This window comes from Caretta caretta, chromosome 4, assembly GCF_965140235.1.
Source record: "Caretta caretta isolate rCarCar2 chromosome 4, rCarCar1.hap1, whole genome shotgun sequence".
NCBI lineage: Eukaryota > Metazoa > Chordata > Testudines > Cheloniidae > Caretta > Caretta caretta.
The window spans coordinates 110,671,377-110,697,961 of NC_134209.1; the positions used below are offsets into that span (position 1 = coordinate 110,671,377).

Sequence of the window (26,585 nt, forward strand, 5' to 3'; positions counted from 1 at the left end):
AGCACTCAAAGGTCAGGAAAGGCCCTCCTGTGCTTTCAATGAGGTAGGAGTCCTCTGTGTGTGTGTGTGAGGGATGGGGAAGTATGTGAACATGTAATTAAATGCTGTAGCATAATGCATATGCACCTGGGGGAAAAATTAAGTTGCATGGGCAACTTAAATGTGGGATTTCCTAATTGTATAATGCTTGGATCTGTAACCTAAATAACATTCTGCTAACTTGTTTTGGTATGAAATTTCCTAGGGAATGAAGGGTGTTAAAGGTTAAAAACAAATTTTATTATTGGTGTGGGGTAAATAGGCTGTTGAGGCCATGTGCTGCATCTGAGAAAGTTTGGTTGGGGGAGCCTCACCGGGTATGCTCTCCACTCACTGAAGTTGCTCTGGTAGACACCAGCCGTTCTCAACACAGTAATGGCAGTGGTAGCAGCTGCTTTAGTGTATGGACTCTGCTTTTTTTGAGTATCTGTTTGTTACGATTTTGGCATTCTACCAATTTTTTTCCAGGTGGAAGGCAAGTGAGAGAAGGGGAAGTGACTCTTTTCTAACCGTTTCTCACCAAACCCTGAATGGAATATCACTGTTCAAAGAAAAGGCACTTTTCTAGCCAGAGGTCTTTCCCACTGCCAAATTTCAAAAGCGTGTTGCAAACAATGGAGGTGTGAGTTTCTCAAAGTCTGCAAGTGTCTTCATAATGCGAAGTGTTAGGCAACCTAAATAAAGATGTTGCTACTGTAACCCACACACATCCTGGGTGTGGTGTTCTGCTCCATCTAGTGGCACCAAGACCACTGAGAGAGAGAGAGAGAGAGAGAGAAAATCTGCTCTACAGCCTTACCTAACAGACAGTTGGCTTTTAACTCATGTACCAAGTTCCAGAGGCCCCAGCTTCTATCCCACACGCTGACAACCGGGGTCTGTCGGCGTTACGCTACCAGCTGTCCTTATACCATATTCTCAAGAAACAGAATTGTGTGTAGTTTAGTAGGAAAAACAACTTCTGACGGTATAAGATAGGGGAACTTGCATTGAGTCAGTTTATAAATGTGCCTAGATAAGTTTCATCTTTCAAAATGGCTCTGTTGGTAAAAGAGTTGTATTTAGTTTCATTTGATAAAAAGTATTATTGTTTTGCTAAAAGGCAATAGCAAATTGAAGATCAAACCGAGGCCCAGAACCTTAATCCCTTGAGGTTTGTCTACATTATGAAACTATGATTTAAACACTCTCTTTTTAATGATACGTTTACCAGTAGGCTGTTGGCCCCAGCTTTATGGCCTGTGTAAACAAGGACAGGGCTGACTACAGTTGGGGTTATTTGCTAGAGTTGAAGACCACACTGACAAGCTGTCAGAGTTGTGTTATCAGCATGTCAGCTAGCTGCATTATTAAAAATAGTGTTTCTACAAATTTGTCCTGATTTCGAAAAGCTGGTGGTTTGATAGTCAAGGCCTAAACTTAGCTAAGGCCATGTTACCTCTCTGCAGTATCCCTGAACCTCTCTGTCCGCTAGTTACCCCATCTGTCAAATGTGCTCAGTGTAATTAGGCACTTATCTAGTGCTTTTGTATTGTATGTCTCAAAGCAGATTACAAAAGTGGGAGAACATTACCTCATTCACAGTTGAGCTGAGTACAGATTTATTTTTTTAAATACTTTAATATTTCTGTTCTTAAACTACATCTGGCTTATTGAGCTAATGTTGAGCTTATTGAGCTAATACTTGTTTTTAAACATACGGTGATGAAAGGTATCCTCAGTGCAAGAGAATAGCATTTCAGGGGGAGGGAACTCCAGTTATTAGGAAGAGACAGGTATTAGTAATGGGCGACTTGATCATTAGAAACATAGGTGAGTTTACGATCACCTAGAGAACCACATGGTGACTTGCCTGCAGGGTGCGAAGGTTGCGGGACTCTCAAGATATCTAGACAGACTTACGTGTAGCGCTGGGGAGGAGCCAGTAGTCGTGGTACATATAGGTACCAATATCATAGGGAAGGATAGGAGAGAGGTCCTGAAAGCCAAATTTAGGCTGCTAGGTAAGAGACTGAAGTCCAGGATCTCCTTGGTAGCATTCTCTAAAACGCTGCCAGTTGCACATGCAGAGCCAGTTAGAGAGGCCGAACTGCAGGGTCTCAATGCGTGGATGAGACGATGGTGTAGGTAAGAGGTGTTTAGATTTATTAGAAACTGGGGAACCTTTTGGGAAAGGGGGAGCCTATACAGGAAGGATGATCTCCACCTAAAACAAAATGGAACCGGATTGCTGGCATGTAAAATTAAAAAGGTTGTAGAGCAGTTTTTAAACTAAGGGCTGGGGGAAAGCCGACAGGTGCAGTGGTTTGGACAGAGATCTTAGGGGAGGATCTATTAATGGAGATTCTCTGTATCATAGTAAGGAGGAGAGGATGGAAGATGATAAAATATGGGTAGGAACTGATGAGAAACAGTCAAATGAAAGGTTTCAGAGTGGTAGCCGTGTTAGTCTGTATCACCAAAACCAACGAGGAGTCCTTGTGGCACCTTAGAGACTAACAAATTTATTTTGGCATAAGCTTTTGTGGGCTAAAACCCACTTCATAGATGCATGGAATGGAAAATACAGTAGAGGTTTAAATACACGGCATATGAAAAGATGGAAGTTGAACCAAGTAGGTTGTGCTGGAACGGAAGTGGCACTATATGTGAAAGAAAGCATAGAGTCAAATGAAGTAAAAATCTTAAATGAATCAAACTGTACCATAGAATCTCTATGAATAGTAATTCCATGCTCTAATAATAAGAATGTAGCAGTAGGGATATACTACTAACCACCTGACCAGGATGGAAACATTCATGGAGATTAGAGAGGCTATAAAAATAAAAAAACCTCAATAATAATGGGGGATTTCAACTATCCCCATATTGACTGGGTACATGCCACCTCAGGATAGGATGCAGAGAGAAAGTTTCTTGACACCTTAAATGACTGCTTCTTGGAGCAGCTAGTCCTTGAACCCAGAAGAGGAGAGGCAGTTCTTGATTTAGTCCCAAATGGAACACAGGATCTAATGCAAGAGGTGAATATTGCTGAACTGCTTGGTAATAGTGACCATAATACATCTGTGCGTGTGTGTTGGGGGGCGTGGAGGGGGCACGACAGCATTCTACCACGGTAGCATTTAATTTCAGAAAAGGGAATTACACAAAAATGAGGAAGTTTGTTAAACAGAAATTAAAAGGCACAGTGCCAAAAGTGAAATTCCTATCAGCTGCATGGCAACTTTTTGAAAGCCTCCCCAATAGAGGCTCAAATTAAATGTATACCTCAAATTAAAAAACATAAAGGAACAAAAAAGTGCCACTGTGGCTAAACAACAATGTAAAAGAAGCAGTTAGAAGCTAAAAGGCATCCTTTAAAAAGTGGAATTTAAATCCTATTGAGGAAAAGAGAAAGGAGCATAAACTCTGGCAAGTGACGTGCAAAAATATAATTAGGAAGGCCAAAAAAGAATTTGAACAGCTAGACCAGGACTCAAAAAGTAATAGCAATTTTTTTTTAAGTACATGAGAAGCAGGAAGCCTGCTAAACAACCAGTGGGGCCCCTGGATAATTGAGACGCTAAAGGAGCACTCAAAGGGGATAAGGCCATTGCAGAAAACTAAATTAATTCTTTGCATTGGTCTTCACGGCTGAGGGTGTGAGGGAGATTCCCAAACCTGAGCCATTTTTTGTAGGTGACAAATCTGAGGAACTATCCCAGATTGAGGTGTCATTAGAGGAGGTTTTGGAACAAATTGATTAATTAAACAGTAATAAGTCCCAGGACTGGATGGTATTCACCCAAGAGTTCTGAAGGAACTCGAATGTGAAATTATAGAACTACTAACTGTAGTCTGTAACATATCATTTAAACCAGCTTCTGTACCATATGACTGGAGGATAGCTAATATGACACCAATTTTTTAAAAAGGCTTCAGAGGCAATCGCAACAATTACAGGCCAGTAAGCCTAATTTCTGTACTGGGCAAATTGGTTGAAACTATAGTAAAGAACAGAATTATCAGACGCATAAATGAACACGATTTGTTGAGGAAAAGTCAACATGGTTTTTGTAAAGGGAAATCATGCCTTATCAATCTACTGGAATTCTTCTGAGGCGGTCAATAAGCCTGTGGACAAGGGAGATCCAGTGGATATAGTGTTCTTAGATTTTCAGAAAGCCTTTGACAAGGTCCCTCACCAAAGGCTCTTAAGTAAAGTAAGCTGTCATGGGATAAGAGGGAAAGGCCTCTCCTGGATCAGTAACTGATTAAAATATAGGAAAGAAAGGGTAGGAATAAATGGTCAGTTTTCATAATGGAGAGAGGTAAATAGTGGTGTCCCCCACGGGTCTGTACTGGGACAAGTACTGTCAACATATTCATAAATGATGTGGAAAACTGGTAAACGGTGGGGTGGCAACATTTGCAGATGATACAAAACTACTTAAGATAGCTAAGTCCAAAGCAGACTGTGAAGAGCTACAAAGGGACCTCACAAAACTGGGTGACTTGGCAACAAAATGGCAGATGAAATTAAATGTTGATAAATGCAAAGTAATGCACCTTGGAAAACACAATCGCAACTATACATATAAAATGATGGGGTCTAAATTAGCTGTTACCACTCGAGAGAGATCTTGGAGTCACTGTGGATAGTTCTCTGAAAACATCCACTCAATGTGTGCAGCAGCAGTCAAAAAAGCTAACAGAATGTTGGGAAGTGTTAAGAAAGGGATAGATAAATAAGACAGAAAATATCATATTGCCTCTATATAAATCCATGGTACGCCCACACCTTGAATACTGCATGCAGATGTGGTCACCCCATCTCAAAAAAGATATATTGGAATTAGAAAAGGTACAGAGAGGAGCAACAAAAATGATTAGGGGCATGGAACAGCTTCCATATGAGGAGAAATTAATAAGACAGGGACTTTTCAGCTTGGAAAAAAGACAACTAAGGAGTGATATGATAGAGGTCTATAAAATCATGACTGGTATGGAGAAAGTAAACAAGGAAGTATTATTTACTCCTCATTACACAAGGACTAGGGGTGAGCAAATTAATTTAATAGGCAGCAGGCTTAAACGAACAAAAGGAAGTGTTTCTTCACACACCACACAGTCAACCTATTGAACTCTTTGCCAGAGGATGTTGTGAAGGCCAAAACTATAACTGGGTTCAAAAAAGAACTAGATAAGTTCATGGAGGATAGGTCCATCAATGGCTATTAGCCAGGATGGGTAGGGGTGGTGTCCCTAGCCTTTGTTTGCCTGATGCTGGGAATGGGCGACATGGGATGGATCACTTGATGATTACCTGTTCTGTTCATTCCCTCTGAAGCAGCTGGCATTGGCCACTTTGTCGGAAGACGGGCTACTGGGCTAAATGGACCATTGGTCTGACCCAGTATGGCTGTTTTTATGAAATGTGGTGTCATTGGGCAGATTGAGAGACTCAAAGAAACATTTGGTACTTTGTATCAAATTATACCAAAGAGCCACTTGTATGTATTTATTGAAGAAAAGAAACTTTGCCCATATCTTTAAAAAATATTAAAATGTTTTAGGTTGTGGAAATTTTGGATTAAAAAATTTAACACACACTTTTTATAATTTAAAGTGAATCAAATTCAAAATGGGCATGTTTTATGTTAACCTTAACTTTGGAATAGTTGTTCCCACTCCATGATGATAAAACGCTCCTGCGGAGCTGAGATGGGAATCTAGTGTTTCAGCTCCAAAAATGGGGGTATTGAGGAAAAGAGAGAGAACTATTATAAAAATACCCTTGTCCCCTCTCTAAGCTATAACCAGCTCTTGACTCTCACCTGCAATGATAGAAGGGAACATATTGCACATGAAGTGCCCCATTGTGCTCACACTGAAGTAGCTCCTCCCTTCCCAAAGCACAACCTTCCACTGATGTAGGATTGAGGCCCAAATTAGACGCTACATTACCAACCATTTTTATTTGCTTAGCCATAGCCTAGTTTCTTCAAATTGATCTCCCTAAAATATCATGTACCAGTTTATAACTGTGTGAAAATCCTGAAGGGGTGGTAGTAAGCTGTTTTGGAGGGAGACAAATGTTAAGTCAGAATTTTAAAACAGACATCAGACTTCACAGAACCATTTTCCTTTGCTCAGCAATTTTTAAAGTCAAAGTAATAGGATGATTAAAATGGCAACTGGATGCAGTCTTAAGTTTAGTGACATTCATATCTCTCCTTGGAATGTTATTAAAAAAGCATTCCTTCCTAATTGCTATTGAACAATATTGGCTTTGTTCTTATTGCATCCTATAGGGTTTTCACACAAGGGTAGAAATCCAGCTTTCCCCTGGGAGACTCAGCACTTGCTTCTAGACCTGGGCGGACTTCAGTCATGACATTTTTATGGACAGAATTGCTATTTTAGCCTCTCTTAAGTGCCTTCCAGCACAAAAAGTTAATACTGTGGCTCTCCTGACACTGAGCAGTAGTGCTGTGACTGTGTCATACCTTGTTGTTACTAATAAAGCACTTACCTCCCTTGCAATTACATGTGCTTCTCTGTGCTCCTGGCTCTCCTCTGCCATAAAATAATGTATCAGTCTTTACCACAACGTGACAAGCTTTAGAAGTTTTAAATGTTTTAGTTTTCCTGTTCCTCAGAAGTACATATGTTAGGACTGTGGTCGTAAGAGAGTCTATATAAATATATGGTGCATGTAGGTTTTTAGATGGTGTTTAGTATAAAGGTTTTATTCCCAGGTATGCAGTGAATCAAACAATTCTGTCAAGTGAGGAGTAGCCGTGTTAGTCTGTATCCGCAAAAACAAGGAGGAGTCCGGTGGCACCTTAAAGACTAACAGATTTATTTGGGCATAAGCTTTCGTGAGTAAAAAAACCCCACTTCTTCAGATGCCTGGAATAAAAATAACAGATACAGGCATAAATATATTGGCACATGAAGAGAAGGGAGTTACCTTACAAGTGGAGAACCAGTGATGACAAGGCCAGTTCAGTCAGGGTGGATGTGATCCACCCCCAATAATTGATAAGGAGGTGTCAATACCAAGAGAGGGGAAAATTGCTTTTGTAGTGAGCCAGCCACTCCCAGTCCCTGTTCAAGCCCAAATTAATGATGTTAAGTTTGAAAATGAAGTGTAGCTCTGCAGTTTCTCTTTGAAGTCTGTTTTTGAAGTTTTTTTGTTGAAGGATGGGTACTTTTAAATCAGTTATAGAATGTCCAGGGAGATTGAAGTGTTCTCCTACTGGCTTTTGTATGTTACCATACCATTGGAGCTGGGGACAGAACTGGGATGGGGTAGGGGCTTCGGCTATAGGCAGAGCTGAGTGAGGGCAGAGCTTGGATAGGGGCAGAGCAGGGGCGGAGTGGAGCTGAGGCTGGGTCTGGAGCTGGGCTGGGGATGCAGTGGAGCTGGGCTGGGGGCGGTGCTCTGTCCCCACACCGCAGGGGGTCTGGCCAGGCCCCACTTCGCGCCCCCTTGAATGTTCCTCTGTACCCCCATGTGGGGGCATGCCCCACAGTTTGTGGACCACTGCTCTAATCGCTGTCTCCCAGGGCGAATAGTGTTGCAGGCTGTAGCAGGAGAGACAGAATAGCCCTTTACTCCTCCCTTTGCTTAAGGGGAAGGGCAGCTCTTTCCTATCCAATCAGCAGTAGAGCATTAGAGGGGAAAGAGGCTGAGGAAGAACAGGCACCCCGCATTATGTCTTGTATCTCTCGGTATTGGAAGCTATTGTACCTGATGTGCTACAATGATACACCAATGCAGTGCCAGTTAAACCAGTGTGAAACTGGTGCAACAACATGGATTTGCAATCATCTGTCTGTTAGAAGGTAACTCAAGTAATCTACCAATCAGAAAAAGTACCAGTCTGTCTGGAGAGTCAGTACTGTACCTTAATTATTCAGAGGAAAGATGTGAAGTAGAACTAAATCCTAAAATAAGAGTTCTCAACTTTTTATCTAACCCAAAACAGGCTGCAGTGTTTTGTCTTCCCAGTTCTAGAATGCATTTCATCTAGTAATTGTGTATTAGCAAACATCTAGTGTGTCATATCACACCTGTTTCCAAGTTATTTGTCAAACAGGTATTCATTAAGTCAGAGTAAATAAATGTGTTTGTTCTGGCACTAGCTAGACATTCTTGAGCTAATTCTTACTTGATATAAACGGAGATTTTCAAGATTCTGTTTCCAAATCTTATTTCTGATACTTGACTAAAGGCCCATCGTTTGCTTACCAGTGGGTGTCCTTATCTGAAACAATCAAAAAAGATTTTGGAGACATTTTGCAGCCATTTCCTGCCATAGAAAGAAATTCAAGTAAAGGAAACTATATTTTGAATATGATAGGGTGCCACTAACAACTAAATGTAGGTAGGAACAATGAGTCATTGCCATTGCTGAGTGTGTGTTTACTCATTTCTAAATCTTTCCTCCTTCCCTCTCTCAAGTCAAACCAGTCACTCACTGTTTTAGACATTGTAGAAAAATGACTTTCAGTTCAGAAGAGTGTTTATCTATTTCCATTTAATCAGCGTGGTTATCAGTAACACTTAAATTCAGACTATACCATGTACGTTTTGCAGTCTTAAGTTGTGAAGGAAATGTGTTGAAGAGAGGTTCATATCAGAGTTTTTTGAAACCAATCTTCTGTAAGGCTTAAAGATTTTTGTCTGTTACTGTTATGTTCATGGAATAAACAGAGAGAAGTTAGATGAAAGCATAAATAATCTTCCTGGAAGGTAATGCTTATTTCTTAGAATTCAGAACGATAACACACAAGAACCCCAAGACAGAGAGAGACAAAAGCAGGTTACTCCCTTAAATAGAAAGGCACATCTCACCCCACCTTACTATGAGCTTACTGTTTGCAGACTGACGACACAAGATCCAGACCACATGTTTTCCTACACAGGCCCCTAGATGCTAGCAGGACCAGGATCCCTCTTGACCTTTCAAGCGACAGCTTACAACTCTAACATACTTTTCAGTACAACACTGTTACCTTGATGCAGTGTAAACTGTACCAGAACAAATAATTTACCGGAATTTGCCAGAGAAATCTTGTATTTTAGTGGTAAACGATAGAAGAAATGCACAGATTCTTCTTAGCCTTTTTAAAAAAACTATAAGACCGGGTGACTGACACTTTAAATTGTATACCTGGAAAATACTAAGGTAGGATTGAATGAAGTATTTAACAAGTGTAAAATTGACCTTTGATTTTATTAAACTTTGTTTTTACTAAATATAATTTTTGGGCCTAAATTTTACAAATTTGTTTTCCTTTTTAAATTTTTGTAGGCTTGAGAATATAATTCTTCTAATAAAAATGTTAGCAAGTTATTCTTAAATATAGATAAGAAACTTCTTATCACAGAAAGCGTAATAGGTACAAAATGTTATGGTAGTCATTAAGGTTAATGGGCAGATTAATTCCCAAAGAAATAAATATTGACATAGAACTGAAGCAAAGTACTGCATGGTATTAGGAGCATTGCTCAGCAGATGGGATAGGTGGACTGAGAAGACCAATAGGTTGTGTCTATACTGCACATTAGTAGTGGCGGTGTATAGGGCATGTGTAGATACATGCCGCAGCGAAAAGTGAACCGCGTCCACACTGTGGAATGTAGCTACGTGTGGCATTGAATGGCTTTGGTGGGGGGAGGTAGTGGGAAAAGGCTTCCGTGGCTCCCTGGTGGCAGAGCCTTTCCCTGTGGCATAGAAAGATTCCAGCATTGGGATGCTAAACTGCTAAAAATAGCAGTGTAGAGGGGAGGCACTGCTTGGGTGAATACAGAGCCAAGTGGGTATATACAAAGGCTTCAGGCATTACTTTATTCTATTTGCCTGAACTGTGCCTCACCGTCTACACTGCTATTGATACCCGCTCTGGGGCGGGGAGAGGGGAGGTAGCTGTATATGTACTCTACACATCACTGTAAAAAACATGCAGTGTAAACATGCCATTAGGCTGTGTCCTTACCTTTCCTTACCGTGTTCCTGCCCTGGTCCCTGTTTGATTGTTAGAATTTAAACTGTGAGCCTGGGATTTTGATCTCCATATCTTTCTTTTTCAAAACTATGAAATATAGGGATAATTTAGTAGAACTGTGATATTGTTTGGTCCTTTTCATTTTGTAACTTATGTTCTAGTCTACAACAATTAGCTGTTCTCAGCCATTCATCATAAATCACCTGAGGATGAGGAACTGAGATCAATATATTGAAAATGATTTACTGTACTAGATACAGCTTTTGATAGAAAACCTTATGTTGAAATTAGGTAAATCTGCCCTAAAAAGGAAGAGTCTGTAAAGAACTATAAGGGAGTGTTTTTTAGCAGAGTAAATTAACAACAAAATAACTAGCAATTTCCAAGGCATGCCAAGTCTCACTGGATCTTGTGACTGCAGGTGAATGTTTTGACACTTCTGCATGATGGAGCTGCCTTTTCAACATGAAAATCTCTAAGGTCTTGTTTTGAAAATTTAAAAGGGTATAAGAATTTGGGATAGACTATCATTTTGACACATTACTGTCTCAAAGGTGGATGATAGTGTTACATCCTGGTCCAGTATCCCACTGTATGGCAGCTGCAATCTCTTGCAATTACAGGTTTACATATGCTTCTATATTGCTAGGCAGAGTCTACTCATTGTTCCTAGCTCTGGGCCTGTCAGGCAGACTGCAAGCTCAAACCCCCTTGTTTGTGCCTTTCTTTGCAACTTGAGACTGCCGCCCTAGAAGTTAAACCAGTGCCTCAGACTTTGAGTGCCCAAGAGCTCTGCTGAATCTGTGGGTGCTCTGGGCTTCTAGTTTAATCTTTTCAGGAACAATGTGGCAGAAAAGCAAAGAATTTAGGCTTAGCAAAATAATTTCTTAATCACAGTAACTTTTTATTCTTAAAAGGATTTGAGAGTTACAGCTCTTTTAAAAATAACAAAAGTCCTGAGATGTCCCTTCCCCATGTCTGATCTCATTCCTTTTGTGAGTCGAAGGTTTGTCTGCATTCCACGCTGTACAGAGTCCCTCTTATGTTCTCTCTCCTATGGATCATGTTTACAGCTTAAAGCATCACGTTACTCTTAAGTAGTCTGTTTGCTTGCCATTTGTTCCTCCTGAGATGTTTTGGCCTGCTCCCACTGTCATGCTGGCACCAGCTGCATAGAAAACCATTGTTCCATGAAGGTGGACCAGTAGGTGTGTCATTCACAGTCCATAGTTTCAGATTGCCATCTTGATGGTAGTCCTTCAATAAGGTGTCAAGCACTATTCCTGGGTTACCTTAGGCAAGTTTGGACATGTGTTCAACACACAATACAAAATAGAGTTCATAATTTGATACAAATATCATCTGTGTCACAGTTAGCAGTTGGCCCATAAGAGGAAATAATTCAGCTTTGACTTCTTGATGAACCAACGTTGTGGAAGTTACGAATATAGACGGCATAAGTAATCGGACTTTGATAAATGTGATGGAGAGCTGTAAACCAGAAATTTCCTGTTTTGGCATACTTGGTAAAAATATTGATCTTTATGGCTTTGGGATGAAAGATGTTGGTCTGAGAATGTTCGTGTAATGCTTAAATTTTGTGCATTTTAAAAAGGCTAAATAAGGAACCATATTATCATTTTTACAGATGAGGAAATAAAAGGAAAGAGACACTGATTTTTACAAGGTCACAGAGCAAATTAGTGGTAGAGATTGCAATGCTGATGGAGAGCTTCCTGTCTTCACCAATATGAAAGAACAACCACAGTTTTCTAATACAGGGTTTTTTAGAAACTGCCCCTAAGCAAATTCAAATGGGGATTAATGGCATTCATACAGATAATTCAGCAATATTGAAAATGCTTGGCTTTAGCAGTACAAAGACGACTATATATCCACATCTAAAAATCTGCATTCAAGTATTCATAGGACAGCACAGTAGTAAATATTACCGTGTACAGTAATGTAGATGCATATGAAACTATAATCTTGTAGGAAATCTGAAATGGCAGTCACAAGCATTTTATTACAGTGGTTACGGATAGCTATTGCTATCTTTTGATTGCAAAACAGTTTAATTTATAACTCTGTCTTCAAATGCAAAACTTCCTGGAAAAGAAAATTACCTTTTGAACTCACTGCATTTGAGCAAAATCCTTTCAGCAGCTCAGAGCATGGGATCCTACTTCCTCTGTATCATGTAGTGTCCATTAATTTTTATGTAAGGCTAAGTTGTTAGTCTTTCTCTGAAAAATACTTGGCTGGAGATGACGCTCTCTTCTTGGGCTTATCCTGTGCTCATTGAAGTCCATGACAAAGCTTCTACAGACTGTAATGGTACAGGATGAGGACCCTAATACACTATTACTTAAATAGTCAATATTTGAAAAAAGTACAGAATTCTAACTGGACAATTTAATAAGGCCAAACTGAAAAAAGTAAGGCTTATGCTAGGCTCAATAAAGTATTCAGTATGATATATACAGAGAGGGAGTCTGAGTTGTTTTTAATTTTTGTATTGTTCTGGTTATTTTTCCCCCCAAGACTTAGAATTAGAATTAAGAACACACAACTGGTTGGCATGGTTTAACCTGCATATTATGTTGCTACATGGAAGTTATGTACACTTTAACAAACATTACTCACCTTCTTTGTTTGTTTCAAGTTCTCTGCAGGAAAGAAGAAATGTGGATGTTTTAAATATTTCTTGTCCTGGGAGTCCAACTTCACAGAAAAGTGAGTTGAATGCTGTGATATTTATATTTTAAATTGAGAGAACAGATCCCATTTAAATAACTTACCAGAAATTGATATTGAATTATTATAGGAAAATCTGGGAAGGAAAGATAAATATAATCCCAAACAAATAACCATATCTATATTTTACCATATGTTTTTATGTAGGACTGTCAATTAATCATAGTTAACTCATGCGATTAATTCAAAAAAATTTACTGCGATTAAAAAAATTAATCACGATTAATAGCACTGTTAAACAATAGAATACCAATTGAAATTTATTAAATATTTTTGGATGTTTTTCTGCATTTTCAAATATATTGATTTCTATTACAACACAGAATACAAAGTGTAAGTGCTCACTTTATATTATTTATTACTAATATTTACACTGTAAAATTGATAAAGGAAATAGTGTATTTCAGTTCACCTCATACAAGTACTGTAGTGCAATCTTTTTCGTGAAAGTGTAACTTACAAATGTAGATTTTTTTGTTACATAAATGCACTCAGAAACAAAAGAATGTAAAACTTTAGAGCCTACAAGTCCACTCAGTCTTACTTCATATTCAGCCAATCTCTAAGACAAACAAGTTTGTTTGCATTTACGGGAGATAATGCTGACTGCTTCTTATTTACAATGTCACCTGAAAGTGAGAACAGGCATTCGTATGGCACTTTTGTAGCTGGCGTTGCAAGGTATTTATGTGCCAGATATGCTAAACTTTCATATGCCCCTTCATGCTTTGGCCACCATTCCAGACGATGTGCTTCCATGCTGATGATGCTTGTTAATAAAATAATGTGGTAATACAATTTGTGACGGAACTCCTTGGGGGAGAATTTTATGTCTCCTCTTCTGTTTTACCCGCATTCTGCCATGTTTCATGATATAGCCATCTTGGATGATGACCTAGCACATGTTTGTTTTAAGAACACTTTCACTGCAGATTTGACAAAACGCAAAGAAGGTACCAATGTGAGATTTCTAAGGATAGATAGGGCACTCAACCCAATAAGAATCTGAAGTGCCTTCCGAAATCTGAGAGGGATGAGGTGTGGAGCATGCTTTCAGAAGTCTTAAAAGAGCAATGCCCCAAAGCGGAAACTACAGAACCCGAACCACCAAAAAAGAAAATGAACCTTCTACTGGTGGAATCTGACTGAGATGATGAAAATGAACACGCATTGGTCTGCACTGCTTTCGATCGTTACTGAGCAGAATCCGTCATTAGCATGGACGCATGTCTTCTGGAATGGTGGTTGAAACATGAAGGGACATATGAATTTTCAGCCAGGGGTGAAAATAAGCCAGTACGGGCCGGTACGGCATACCGCTTAAAAAGTGGCTGGCAGTACCAGCCCGTGCTCAGGTGACGTTAAAGTGCTGCTGCGGCAAAGGACCCTGCTTAAAGTGCTGCTGTTGCAGCGCTTCAATGTTGTTGCCCCTTTTCCCCCCCAACCCCCCTGGGGCCACCGAAGTCAGGGAGGGGAGGAAAAGGAGCAGCTGTCCCAGGGCCACAGTTTAAAACGGCCCTGGGCTCTGGCTGCTGCTGCTACAGCAGTGGCCAGGGCCCCGGGCCCTTTAAACCACCACCGGAGCCCTGGGTGGCGTGGGCCAGGAGGTGTGGATGGGCTGGCTGGGGGTTGCTGACCCGCATCTCTGCCCCTTCCACCTGAGGCCCCGCCCCTTCCAAGGGCCGGAGCTGGCCCCCATACCGGTAAGTGTGGAATTTTACTTTCACCCCTGTCTTCAGCGCATCTGGCACATAAATATCTTGTGATGCCAGTTACAACAGTGCTGTGTGAATGCCTGTTCTCACTTTCAGGTGACATTGTAAACAGGACGTGGGCAGCATTATCACCTGTACATTTTAACCAAACTTGTTTGTCTGAGCAACTGGCTGAAGTAGGACTGAGTTGACTTGTAGCTTCTAAAGATTTACATTGTTTGTTTTCTTTTTGAATGCAGTTATTTTCTGCATATAATTCTACATCTGTAAGTTCAACTTTCATTATAAAGAGATTGCACTACAGTACTTGTATTAGGTGAATTGAAATATACTATTTCTTTTGGGTTTTTACAGTGCAAATATTTGTAATCAAAAATAAATATAAAGTGAGCACTGTACACTTTGTTTTCTGTGTTGTAATTGAAATCAATATATTTGAAAATGTAGAAAACATCCAAAAATATTTAAATAATTGGTATTCTATTATTGTTAACAGTGCGATTAATCGCGATTAATTTTTTTAATCATGTGATTAATAGCAAATTTTTAAACTGCTTGACAGCCCCAGTTTTATGTTGTTTTTTTTTTTTTTTAAATAAACTATTAGCTTTTAAATAAAGGGAAGTTAGGAAGGTTTTTTTTTCCTTTTTTTTCTTCCTCCATCCACTTTTACTTGCCTAATCCTTGGATTTCTATGTATTTTACTAAACTCTCAAGTGGATATTTGTGAGAAGAAATTATCTTAGATGAAAAATGTATGCAAAGAGTTCATGTCTAACCCAAATAACCTAATACCATTTAATTAGTCATTAAGTTCTATAGGATCTTGAGGAAATAATAAGAAGAAAAATTTCTAGTGTTAACACAGGAACAGGTTAGCAATGTTGCTCAGTCGCTTATAAACAAGTTCATTTAACTCACTGAAAACAATTTCTGTGCAAGTTCAGACATATTCATTGCAAGCAAACAGATCACAATGAACTGGAACCTAAACATTGTGCTGAAATGTGCCTTTGCCAGAAAATGAGGGAGCAGAAAAAAGGGCTACTGGCTGAAAACTAGAGAGTCTAAACGCAGTTTAACAGATACTTTAAAACTGATATGTCCAAATGTCATTGATAGTGAGACAGTAGAATAAGTCAGAAGAAGATGGTAAAGACAGAAATAACTTGGAGAAAAAAAATTGAGATGCTGGATTTCAACAAGGGGCAGGAAAAATGTTCTCATTCTTTAGAACAATTAACTGATAGTCTGTAGGATAGAACTTCTAAGGAAATGAAGCATCTTCATTCCCTTTTTCTGTAAAGAATAAACTCTTACAAATCATGGGTACAACACACAAACTTTTGTATATTTTTTTTGTTTTGTTTCTTAAATGTAGCACAAGTAGAAATTAAGTATCCTAAAAACCGTTTCAGTTTTAAGATGCTTAAAATCTTTTAACCTTTTTTCCCCAAGAAACTCCTCTATTCAATAGTGGGGCTTGGGTGTGAAGATCAGAAGAGACTGCAGAGCGTAGTGGAACAAACTGAACATTGCCTTCACCCTAATTTTCAGATAAGTTAGTCCAGAATACTACATAAAGCAGATCAACACACGTACCTGCTCTGAAATAACAAAAGGTGCATTTTAAAACAGACTTCATTGTTTGGTGTGAATGAGTATATGGAAACTCTCTCTCCCCTACTTCAGAATAAAATGACTAAAGTTGACTGGGCTAAAATTAGTAACAAACTAATTGTGGCTAAGTTTACTTTAGCCATTTTTATTATGAAGAGGCATGAGTGTCCACAGACACACTTGCACTGAAACAACTAAATCTACTTAAAAAACAAATCAGTGCAAGTTTTCTTGTAGGACCAATCCATTCAAATAAAAAACATTTACTCTTTCTACAGTGTAATCAGAAAACGTATTGAAGGTACAGCACTATCCCGTACAGATTTGAAGTACAGTACTAATTTCTTATTGATACAACTTCCTTTTTTTTCTTTAAAGAAACCTCCAGTGAGGAAAAGCCATCTGTCATCTCTCCGTATGGGGAAACTTTTCTTTTCAACAGCCCTGCAGATGCCAAGGTAAATTGAAAGGTCTCAGTGTAAATACTGTAGTGCAGTATGTTATTTGTTGCTCACCCTCCCTACTGTGTGAATGTGCACGCACACACTATTTCATCAATTATTTCTACTACAAATATTTCATGGACTAGTAACTTTGATTTAGTGAAGAATGAGATGCACTTTGTCTTTCAGCAGTAGTAGGCCATTGCATGGAGTACATAAGGAAAGTCATACCAGATCAGACTGGTGGTTCGTCTAATCTATTCTCTGTTGCCAGTACCAGATGCTTTAGAGGAAGATGCAAGAAATCTGGCAACAGATATTTATAGAATAACCTGCCCCAGTAGAAGTTTCTAACTCATCACAACCAGTTGGCATACACATTGAAGCTTGAAGCTGTCCTAATATCTCAAGTAACTATAGGTATTCTCATTATCAAATGTCTAATCCTTCTTTGGATGCTCTTGTCTTCAGCGAGATATTGTGGGAATGAGGTCCACTGATCAATTATGTCATATAAAAATATTTCCTTGGATCAGTATTAAAACTTGTTGCTTTTTTGATTTTCACTGTCTGTTCTTGTAATATGCAAAAGGGTAAATAGTAGCATCTGAATTCCCTTCTCTGAATTAATTTTTCCTTATACTTCTGTCGTCCCCTCTTATTCATCTGCGCCTTTTCATAGGGGAGTCAAATGTTGTTGTCAATGGGTATCCCCATTGAATGGAGGTATTTCAGGTGGGGTTCTGCAGGGTTTAGACTAGGCGCCAATGCTGTTCAACGTTTTCAACAAGGATCTAGAAATATAATATCACTGCTGATAATCTTTGCCTCACTTGCAAATTTTGGTGGAGTGGTAAATAATGATGACGACATTATTCTACATCCGTGCTCTTCGCTGTTTTTGAATTGGGGGCCACTTTGGCAAAAAACCTTCAATGTGAGAGCCACATCAACTACTAAATTAACACATTGCTTACTACTCCTTAATGATGTAATGTTACAGAGCCATTTGTGTAACTAAACCAAAAGTCTACTTGTGCAATAAAATGATACTCCTTTTTATAAAATAATAACCAGGAAAATGTATGGAATTAAAAAGGCAAGTCAACTTTTTAAGAGTAGAATAATGCAAACCTTACTTCAAAAACTGGATGACTGAAAGTGTGCCTGTTCCTCCTTGACTTTGTTCATGCAGTATTTGTAATCGGTCATCGCAATCCTAGTAAGGCAGTCTGAATGTTGGTTGGTCAATTTTTTCCTGTTTTCTTTTCAACCCTCTGGCTGGGGGTGAGGGCTCTTGGTTGGAGCTGGGGATGAGGGGTTTGGCGTGTGGGAGGGGGCTCAGGGCAGGGGCAGAGTGTTGAGATGTGGGGAATGGGTGAGGGCTCTGGCTGGGGGGTGCGGGTTCTGGGTGAGGTTGGGGATGAGGAGTTTGGGGTGCAGGCAGGCTGCCCCGGGGCTGGGGCCAGAGGACTCCCCCCAGCCCTCTCCCTGCTGGCTGCACCTAGCTCCAGGGGAAGGGGCTCTCTCTCCCCCCTTGCCAGCAGGGAGCTCTGGGGCAGGGGGAGAGTCCCACAGCAGCCCCAACTTGCTCCCCTCCCCAGTTCTCACCCACCTCCCTCCTCTCGAGGTCTCTGCTGCGTGGCCCTTTAGAGCTGCTGAATGGCTATTTATAGCCTGCTGTATGGCCCCTCAGCTTAGAGGGAACTTAACAAGCTGCACTTAGGGTCAATGGGAGCTGCCACTGGCTCACGGGCCTTGCAATGAAGAACACTGTCCTACAAAGGGCAATGTGGATCTCTTGGTAAACTGGGCGAGTTCAAACAAAATCTGCCTTAGTTCAACCAAATGTAAGGTTATATATCTAAGAACAAGGAATGCAGGCCACACCTACAGAATGGGTACTGTGTCCTGGAAAGTAGTGACTCTGAAAATGATTTAGGGCTCATAGTGGACAAGCAATGGAACATGAGCTTCCAGTGTGGTGCTGTGGCACAAAGGGCTAATGTGACCCCTGGATGTACAGATAAGGAGTAGGAACAAGGTAATTATTTTACCTCAGTGTATGGCCCTCGTGAGAGTGGTACTGGAATTATGTGGACAGTTCTGGTGTTAACATTTTAAAAAGGATGTTGAAAAATTGGACAAGATGCAAGAAAAAGTCACATGATTCAAAGTCTGGAAAAAATGTCTTATGGTTAATAATACCTCTGCAAGTATATAACTATATCTATATTTACATGAACTGAAGATAAGGTCATGTGCTATTTGCCCCAAGTGGGAAGGGCAAGAAGTCACACAAATGACTTTTTAAGCTTCTTGCTCTCCCCTTCCACTATGTGTGGGAAAACCATTAAGGAGTTACAGCTGAGAGATGAGTCAACATGAGGGAACTGGGAATTCATGTGGCTATCTGCCCTGAAGATTGACTGGGGATATGAAGAAAACCTGCCTGAGTTAAACCAGGAGGGAAGGCAGCAGATTGGATTGGAGACGTCTGAGAAGCTGCCTGAGCAAGAAATGGTTTTATGTATTTATTAAACCAGGGGTTGGCAACCTTTGAGAAGTGGTGTGCCAAGTCTTCATTTATTTACTGTAATTTAAGGTTTCGTGTGCCAGGGACCGGCGGCTGGAACCCCAGACTGGCAGCGGGGGGGTGGCAGATGGAACCCCAGACTGGCAGCGGGGGGTGGCAGATGGAACCCCAGGCTGGCAGCGGACTGAGCTGCTCAGCTAGCTGCCAGTCTGGGGTCCCGGCCCCTGCCAGCCGGGGTCCCGGCCACCGGCCCTGCTCAGCCCACTGCCTGCCTAGATGGACGGAACCCCAGGCCGGCAGCGGGCTAAGCGGGGCTGGTGGCCGGGACCCCGGCTGGCAGGGGCCGGAACCCCAGACTGGTAGCGAGCTGAGCAGCTCAGTCCGCTGCCAGCCTGGGGTTCCGTCCATCCAGGCAGGCAGTGGGCTGAGCGGGGCCGGCAGCTGGGACCCCGGCTGGCAGCAGAGTGCCACGAAAAATCAGCTCACATGCTGCAGGTTGCCGACCCCTGGATTAAACTATAATACAATTCAAACAATCTTGTTTTAGAAGCTAGCTTTTAATTGGCATCCAATCTGAGGAGTCAGTTATATGTATGCTGGTGCACTCTGCACTTGCTCAGTTTATGGTTGTCCTGTCTCTTTCTGTTGTCGAGATACAGCCTTCAAATCTATGTTTGATGTAAAGCTTCTCCAAAAGCCCCCAACAACAGTAATGCTGGAAACTAAACCCTTCCTTTCCACCGCCATTTAGCTGGATATGAGTGCACTTCGAAGCTTAAATGGGTTCATTTATATGCTTCCGTCATAAATCAGGAGCATGTTGTGGGGTTTGTTTCTTTGTGTTCCAAAGGACGTGGGAAACACAAGAAAACTGAATGTTAAAGCTATCCTAATGTAATAAAGTTGTCAGATCAGCTTTTGGAAATGCAAATGTTCCTAGAGCAATGTTAATGCTCATATGTTGTACATCTTGAATGTTTTGCGGTATACATTTCACAACAAACAGTAATAAGCTAAACATTTAGCTAGAAAAATTTAGAGAGAACACACTAGGTATATGTAGTATAGCTGTGTTCAGTATTACTGCAGGAATCTGAAAATAGCATTGCTTCCCTTTCTTTCTTTAACTGAGCAGCCTCTTCTTGACAGTACACTAATGCAATTTTGCATTTAGAGAACAACTTCTGTCATGAAAGATAGGCCAAAGATACAAAATCATACACGCAGTTAAGCAATACATGACAGTTAAACTTGTGACATTAACCATAGAAAATGTTATTGCAGAAAAGATATTGTTGGTTATATTTCAAGATAATCAATTTTTTTGTCAATTTTTTGGGATTGCATTTTTTCTCTTATGTATGTGGATTAAATGTATTGTCTTTGGAGGCTGCCCAATAAATATTTAGCTGAAGTTTGTTTTTTAAATAGGGAAAAGTGAAAATTTGTGAAATACTTGCTTCCAAATAAAGACCAGATTATTTCAAGTATTTGAGATCAGCTGTGCTTATTTCGTATACTAAGAAGTGCTTAAATGTCATAGTGGCACCTTTACTACTGTGGGGTGTTGTGTTCCTGATTTTATAGTTGCAAAAAGGTTGCATGTCATGTAGGTCATGTAGCAATCCAAACCAAATGCATGTCTCTCTAATTAATTTTTTCTTTCCAGGAAATCTGTGGAAATGAATTCTTGGCTTTTGAAGAAAAAATGGAAGATAAAGAAGTGACTGAAGAGCATTGTCTTCATGATAAATCACGGTATTACTTATGAATTAAGGACAAGTTTAAACCTATTCTCGCACCTGTCATCAACTTTTTTATTGAAATACAGTAAAAATGGTTGACTTGCACCTCTGGGATCACAATCAGAATGGCATAATATATTTATGGCGATCTGACCCCTCTCTAGCATCAGTCTGAGGTTGTATTCTGTGACAATCTGGGAACATCTGCCCCCAGGTTCCTGAACTTTTGTTCAGACTTGGATTGATGTTGTTTGTATCACCTTGTTCTACTGGTGGTCCCTCCCATCAGACCAGGGAAATTGTGAACTTTATCTTAGATATCTTCTAGGGGGCCGTTGCCTGCATGCTACCGTCATCTCCCCTTCTTACCCAACAACACCAGTACTTACTCTTGGGGTGGGGCTGTGATACTTACCTGGCACTCCAGCCCCAATCTGCAACATATGGGAGCTGTCCACTTATGCAAATTTCCCCATTGAGGATTTTAAAGGGTTGACCTGGTCTCACTTGGAAACAGAGACCAGGCCACAACCCCAAAGACAAGAATGGGTCCAGTATGCTGGGGACAATGAATTCCCTTTGAAGTTCTGAAAAAGTCATAGAATTGTAGGAGATTAGAGTTGGAAGAGACCTCAGGAAGTCATTCAGATCTCCTAATGAACCAATAACTGTTGTGTCACTGCTAAATATAGGGCATGGTAGGATTCATTCTTGGTCACAATTACAATAAATGTGGTTTGTTTCAGTGTAAGGTCTCTAACCTCATAGCAATTTAGAATGACTGTTCACGATTATTATTATTACTACAGTTTTATTTATGCAATGTACTTATTTAATAAACCAAGAGTAAAATTCTGTTGTTTTCTTCTAGTGTATTTAATATCCAGAAAGGAAAAGCATCATCTGAGGACCGTGTGAAAAATGAATTGATATCTCAAGAGGATAAATTTATGTTACCAGAACAGCTTGCTAGTGAATCTGAATATACTACTGTGGAAGAATGTTCTCCATATTTAAGAACAAAAAAACATAAAGCCAAAAAGTATTCTTCATTCCCTAGTACGAACCAAAGCAGAAATCTGGAACACTCTGTTAAACAATCTATTTATTTTCAGTCATTCGGTGATAACCAAACTATCACCTCGAATGATTCAATAACACCCTATGCCTGTTTTTATGGATCATCATTAAAGAAGGTTAAAGCAGGGTGGTTGGATAAACTGTCACCTCAGGGGTATGTAGTATTTTCTATTATTATTTAATACATCTTATATTTGCATGTTATGAAAATTAGTTATATTAGTCTATAGTCCAAATAGTGGGTAATTATTTTCTTTTGGGAAAAAGTAGGGTTTATTGGGGAACAGAGGGAACAATAGTAATAAATATGGTGTAGGTTTTTTCTTTTGAATTCTTTTCAATTTTCGAAGTAATGTTGCTCATTCCAGAGATTATTTAATAGGTGCACTTAAGGAAAGATAAGTTTTTAATGAAACAGTTAGCAAGCACTTATGAATTACAAGTTGTGAATTCTGCTATAAATTGTTATTGTGTCTTATCCTGAAACTTTTTAGAAAAGTTCTTCTTTGGACCACAATCAGAAATACAATGGACTCTGATGTTGTAAGATTCCATTTACCAGATTTGTTGTAGGTACATATAAAAATCGCTTCCTAGACTGGAGGCATTGCTGAGTTTCTCAGGCTTTTTGGTTCCAGTGCTGCCCTATCTTCTGATCTGATTCATAGACTTTTTTTAATTTTTTTTTTTTTTAAAGTTCAGGAGCCACAATTTATTTTCTAGTCTAACCTTCTGCGAAGCAGGCACAAAAGAACATCATCCATCACCTGAAGCCCATAACTTCTTTGAGCTACAGCATGTTTTTTAGAAAGACATCTAGTCTTGATTTAAAGACCATAAAGGTTGGAGAATCCACTATATCCTAGTTAAAGTGTTCCAATAGTTAATTATCCTGTAAAAATTTGCAGCTTTTTTAATATGAATTTGACTAGGTTTATTTTTTGAATCATTGGATCTTTTTCCTTTTTATGCTATATTAAAGAGCCATCTGCTGTCAGCTAGCTTTTTCCCATGTATGTACTTGTAGACTCTAATCAGGTCACTTCTTAACCTTCTCTTCAGTAAGATAAACACATTAAACTTCTTTAGTTATTCACTTTAAGGCAGGTTTTCCAGACCTCTGATCATTCTTGTATCTCTCTTCTGAACTTTCTTCCAATTTCTCCACACATTTTTTGAAATGTGGACACCAGAATGGGACACAATGTTCCAGTAATTCATATATTCCAAGGACAGAAGGGACCACTGAGATCATCTAGTCTGCTGGTTCCCAAATTTTAACAACTCACGAACCCCTTTCACTAAAATGTCAAGTCTCGTGAACCCCCTCCTAAAAATGAACATTTCCAGGGATTTTCTCCTTTACCTGAGTATAAATTAGAAAAGCAGTGATCCTGGAAATATAAAATTGGTTTTTATGACATGCTGATTACACACTGTGAATTATTATTATTTATCATGACAGTATCTTTATTACATTATGAAAACAGCAACACACTTCCGAGATCTCACTTCTGTCGCTTGTATCACTTTGAATAATCCTGTTCTACGACAAGGCTCCTATGTTTCATCAAGGAGTATCAGATGTGAACAGAGTAAACAGCATGCAGGGATTTAAAAAGCCGACGCAAATCAAGAATTCCTCCTACACAAGCATTCAGGTCTTGAGCAGTCCAGGCAAACCACACGCGTTACAATGAAGTTTAAACTTGTTTTTCATCATCATTTTTAAAACAATATGAGCTGCCTGTTTCACTTTAAAAACAGCAAAAAATATCCACCTCCCTTTCTTATAAGGGTTCTTGAAGTTTAAATCTCCTCAGTGTGATAGATATGCTGGCTTTGATCTGCTTTGCTCTTGGAAGTCCAGGGGCTCTGGGCTGCTGGCCCCGGGGTCCCTAGGGACAGCTCTGTCCGCCATTAGGGAATTTTTTCACGAGAACCCCCTGTAACATTTCGCAAACCTTAGGGGTTCACGAACCCCAGTTTGGGAACCACTGATCTAATCTGATCTCTTGTATAGCACAGGCCACAGAACTCCCTCCCTCCCCCAAAAGAAATCCCTACAGCAGAATTCATGTATTTATTTATTTATTTTAAGGAAAAAACATCCAATTTTGATTTTAAAATTGTCAGTGATGGAGAATCCACCACAACCCATGGTAAATTGTTCCTATGGTTAATTACCCTTACTGTTTTAAAAACTCATGCCTTATTTCTAGTGTAAATTTGTCTAACTTCAAAGCCCAATCATTGGATCCTGTTATACCTTTCTCTGCTAGACTGAAGAGCTGACTATCAAATATTTGTTCCCATGTAGGTACTTATAGCCTGTAATCAAGTTGCCCCTTTACCTTCTCTTTGATAAGCTGAATTGAGATCCTTGAGTCTATCAAGGATCTATCTGTAAGACATGTTTTCTAATCCTTTAATCATTCTCATGGCTGTCCTCTGAACTTACTATTTGCAAAAGATATCAAACAGGCCATAACATTAAATAGAGCTGCACAGAACACTTACGTTATAATTCATGTACTAGTGAACTGAGTCATTTGCCATATTTAAACTCCCAAGTATGTGTCCCACACTTTAGGAAAAGCTGTGTAACCAGATGCTAAATAGAACTTATACCCAGAGAATTCTATTTTATGTTCATTGCAAATCTGGTACATAAAATTAGAGCACAATTTTGCTCTCTCCAGTTAATTCTGTAAAAAAAATATAAAGCCACTCAGTTTACTTGGTATATAAAACTGAATTTCCTTTTTTCTCTGCACAGCATGTTGAGGTAGTACTTGTAGGATTTATTGACATTTTTAATGGAGACTGGATTTTACACTGGCCTTTTCAGGTTGAGAGCAGTTATGATTTATTGTTGTCATAAAATACAAGTTAGTTAATTAAACCAGAGCTGCTGCTATTTAATTAAAGTTTTGATAAACTCTCACAGTCTACTAATCTTAAAGCAGAGCACTCATTTAGCAGGAAGGGAAATAATGTTTGGGAAAAGAGATGTTAGAGAGGGGTCTCATTCTTGCTTAATTAACTGTTTAATAGGTTTTAGAATTGAAACTCATATACAGATAACTAATGGGCCGTCAACATTTTTAATGAACAGAATGGACTATTTCAGGTTCATGTAATTTTTTTTTTAAAGTGGTCTTTATATAGAGTTTATTATCTCCGTTTGCTCTTAATAATCAAAAATACACATCATGTTAAATCATTCCAGTTAATGATACATATATTTTTTTTAAATGTAATTTGTTTCATATATTGTACTTGATAGTCCATGGCCTTGAGTAGGTGCAAACTCTGGGAATAGGGGTGTGGGTAGTAAATGGCTTGTTGGTCATGTGAACTGTATCATGAAGTGTCCTTTTTGGGGGGATGGCAATAGGGTGACCAGATGTCCTGATTTTATAGGGACAGTCCTGATATTTGGGGCTTTTTCTTATATATTTTTCTTATATATGCCTATTACCCCCAACCCCCGTCCTGATATTTCACATTTGCTATTTGGTCACCCTAGATGGTAATGAGCGAGTTGCTATAGGTTCTCAAACTTCTCTCTCGGGGCTCCAAGGCACCTAAAACCTTAACTCTGTCTCCAGGAGGAGCAGCCCATTCTTGATCCCCTGTACCTTATGACTTCTGGGAGCATTGAAGATGGGACAGCAGCAAACCAAATTAGGGTTTTCAGGAACATTCTCACTTTAGCTGAGATGTCTAATGATAGAGGACTGAAGGGACAAGGGTGCAAATAATTGGCATGGACCTGAGTACATGTTTGCCTGAAACTAGTTCCTGAACCCATCTGGACTTCAGAACTTTTTCAGGAGTCCTAGTCTATTATTATTCCAGCTATTTATTCCTGTGGTTCGCACCTGAGAGAGGTTTTCTTTCCACTGTCTTTGTTTACTCTGCAATACTTCTCATGGTGAGCTCCCATTTTTCTTTAGATTAAGAATCTGATTTAGTATTCTTTGGGTGATATCAAACATTTTGATGAGAGATTGAATAAAGGAGTACTGAATGTTTTCAGAGACTTCTGTGGCTTTGGCATGTACATACATAACGTGCATTAATAATTCTGTAAAATGTACAATTGATTTGAGTAATAATGACTGAGGAGTTCATCTCGTGGTGGGTGCTGGATTGGGGCAGGCTTTTAAAGGGATGCTATCAACATAAAGAAACACACACTAGTCTGAAATTCTTCTATCTGTTGTTACAAACACCTAAGTTTCTCTAGAACAGTTTTGGGAGAAATGGTTGTTTCCTCAATTTGCTTATATTTTGCACTTGAACACTATATATTGAATTACATTGTTTGCCCTGTTTAGATGGTCCGTTTCCCCCTGTTTGTGTGTGTCTAAACAGCAACATGGATGACAAAAAGATGTAGGGTGAAATCCTGATTCCATTGAAGTTGATGGCAAAAATCCCATTTATTTCAGTGGATCAGGAGTTTCTCATTTTAAAAAGCAGGAAAATGTGGCTGTAAAACTGCAGAGTTTCAGAAGTAGTGTGCAACACTGATTTTAACAGTTTTTTTATATTACTGAAGATAGTTTCTCATTAACCCTTGCAGTCTATTATTGTTGTTTATAAACAACAGAAATTGAATGTACAGACACAGATATTG

General features: G+C 39.5%; 1 protein-coding gene across 4 annotated transcripts in view; it reads left to right on the forward strand.

Moving 5' to 3' along the window:
* The window catches only part of ARAP2 (ArfGAP with RhoGAP domain, ankyrin repeat and PH domain 2), a 199,352-nt gene that overhangs the window by 15,102 nt on the left and 157,665 nt on the right, over window positions 1-26,585 (forward strand). For all 4 annotated transcript variants that reach the window (XM_075127981.1, XM_048848599.2, XM_048848598.2 and 1 more), the window contains exons 3-6: window positions 12,707-12,777; window positions 16,512-16,591; window positions 20,782-20,870; window positions 21,729-22,091. In XM_075127981.1, coding sequence (XP_074984082.1) covers window positions 12,707-12,777; window positions 16,512-16,591; window positions 20,782-20,870; window positions 21,729-22,091 — 603 coding nt within the window. The remainder of the gene's footprint in view (window positions 1-12,706; window positions 12,778-16,511; window positions 16,592-20,781; window positions 20,871-21,728; window positions 22,092-26,585) is intronic.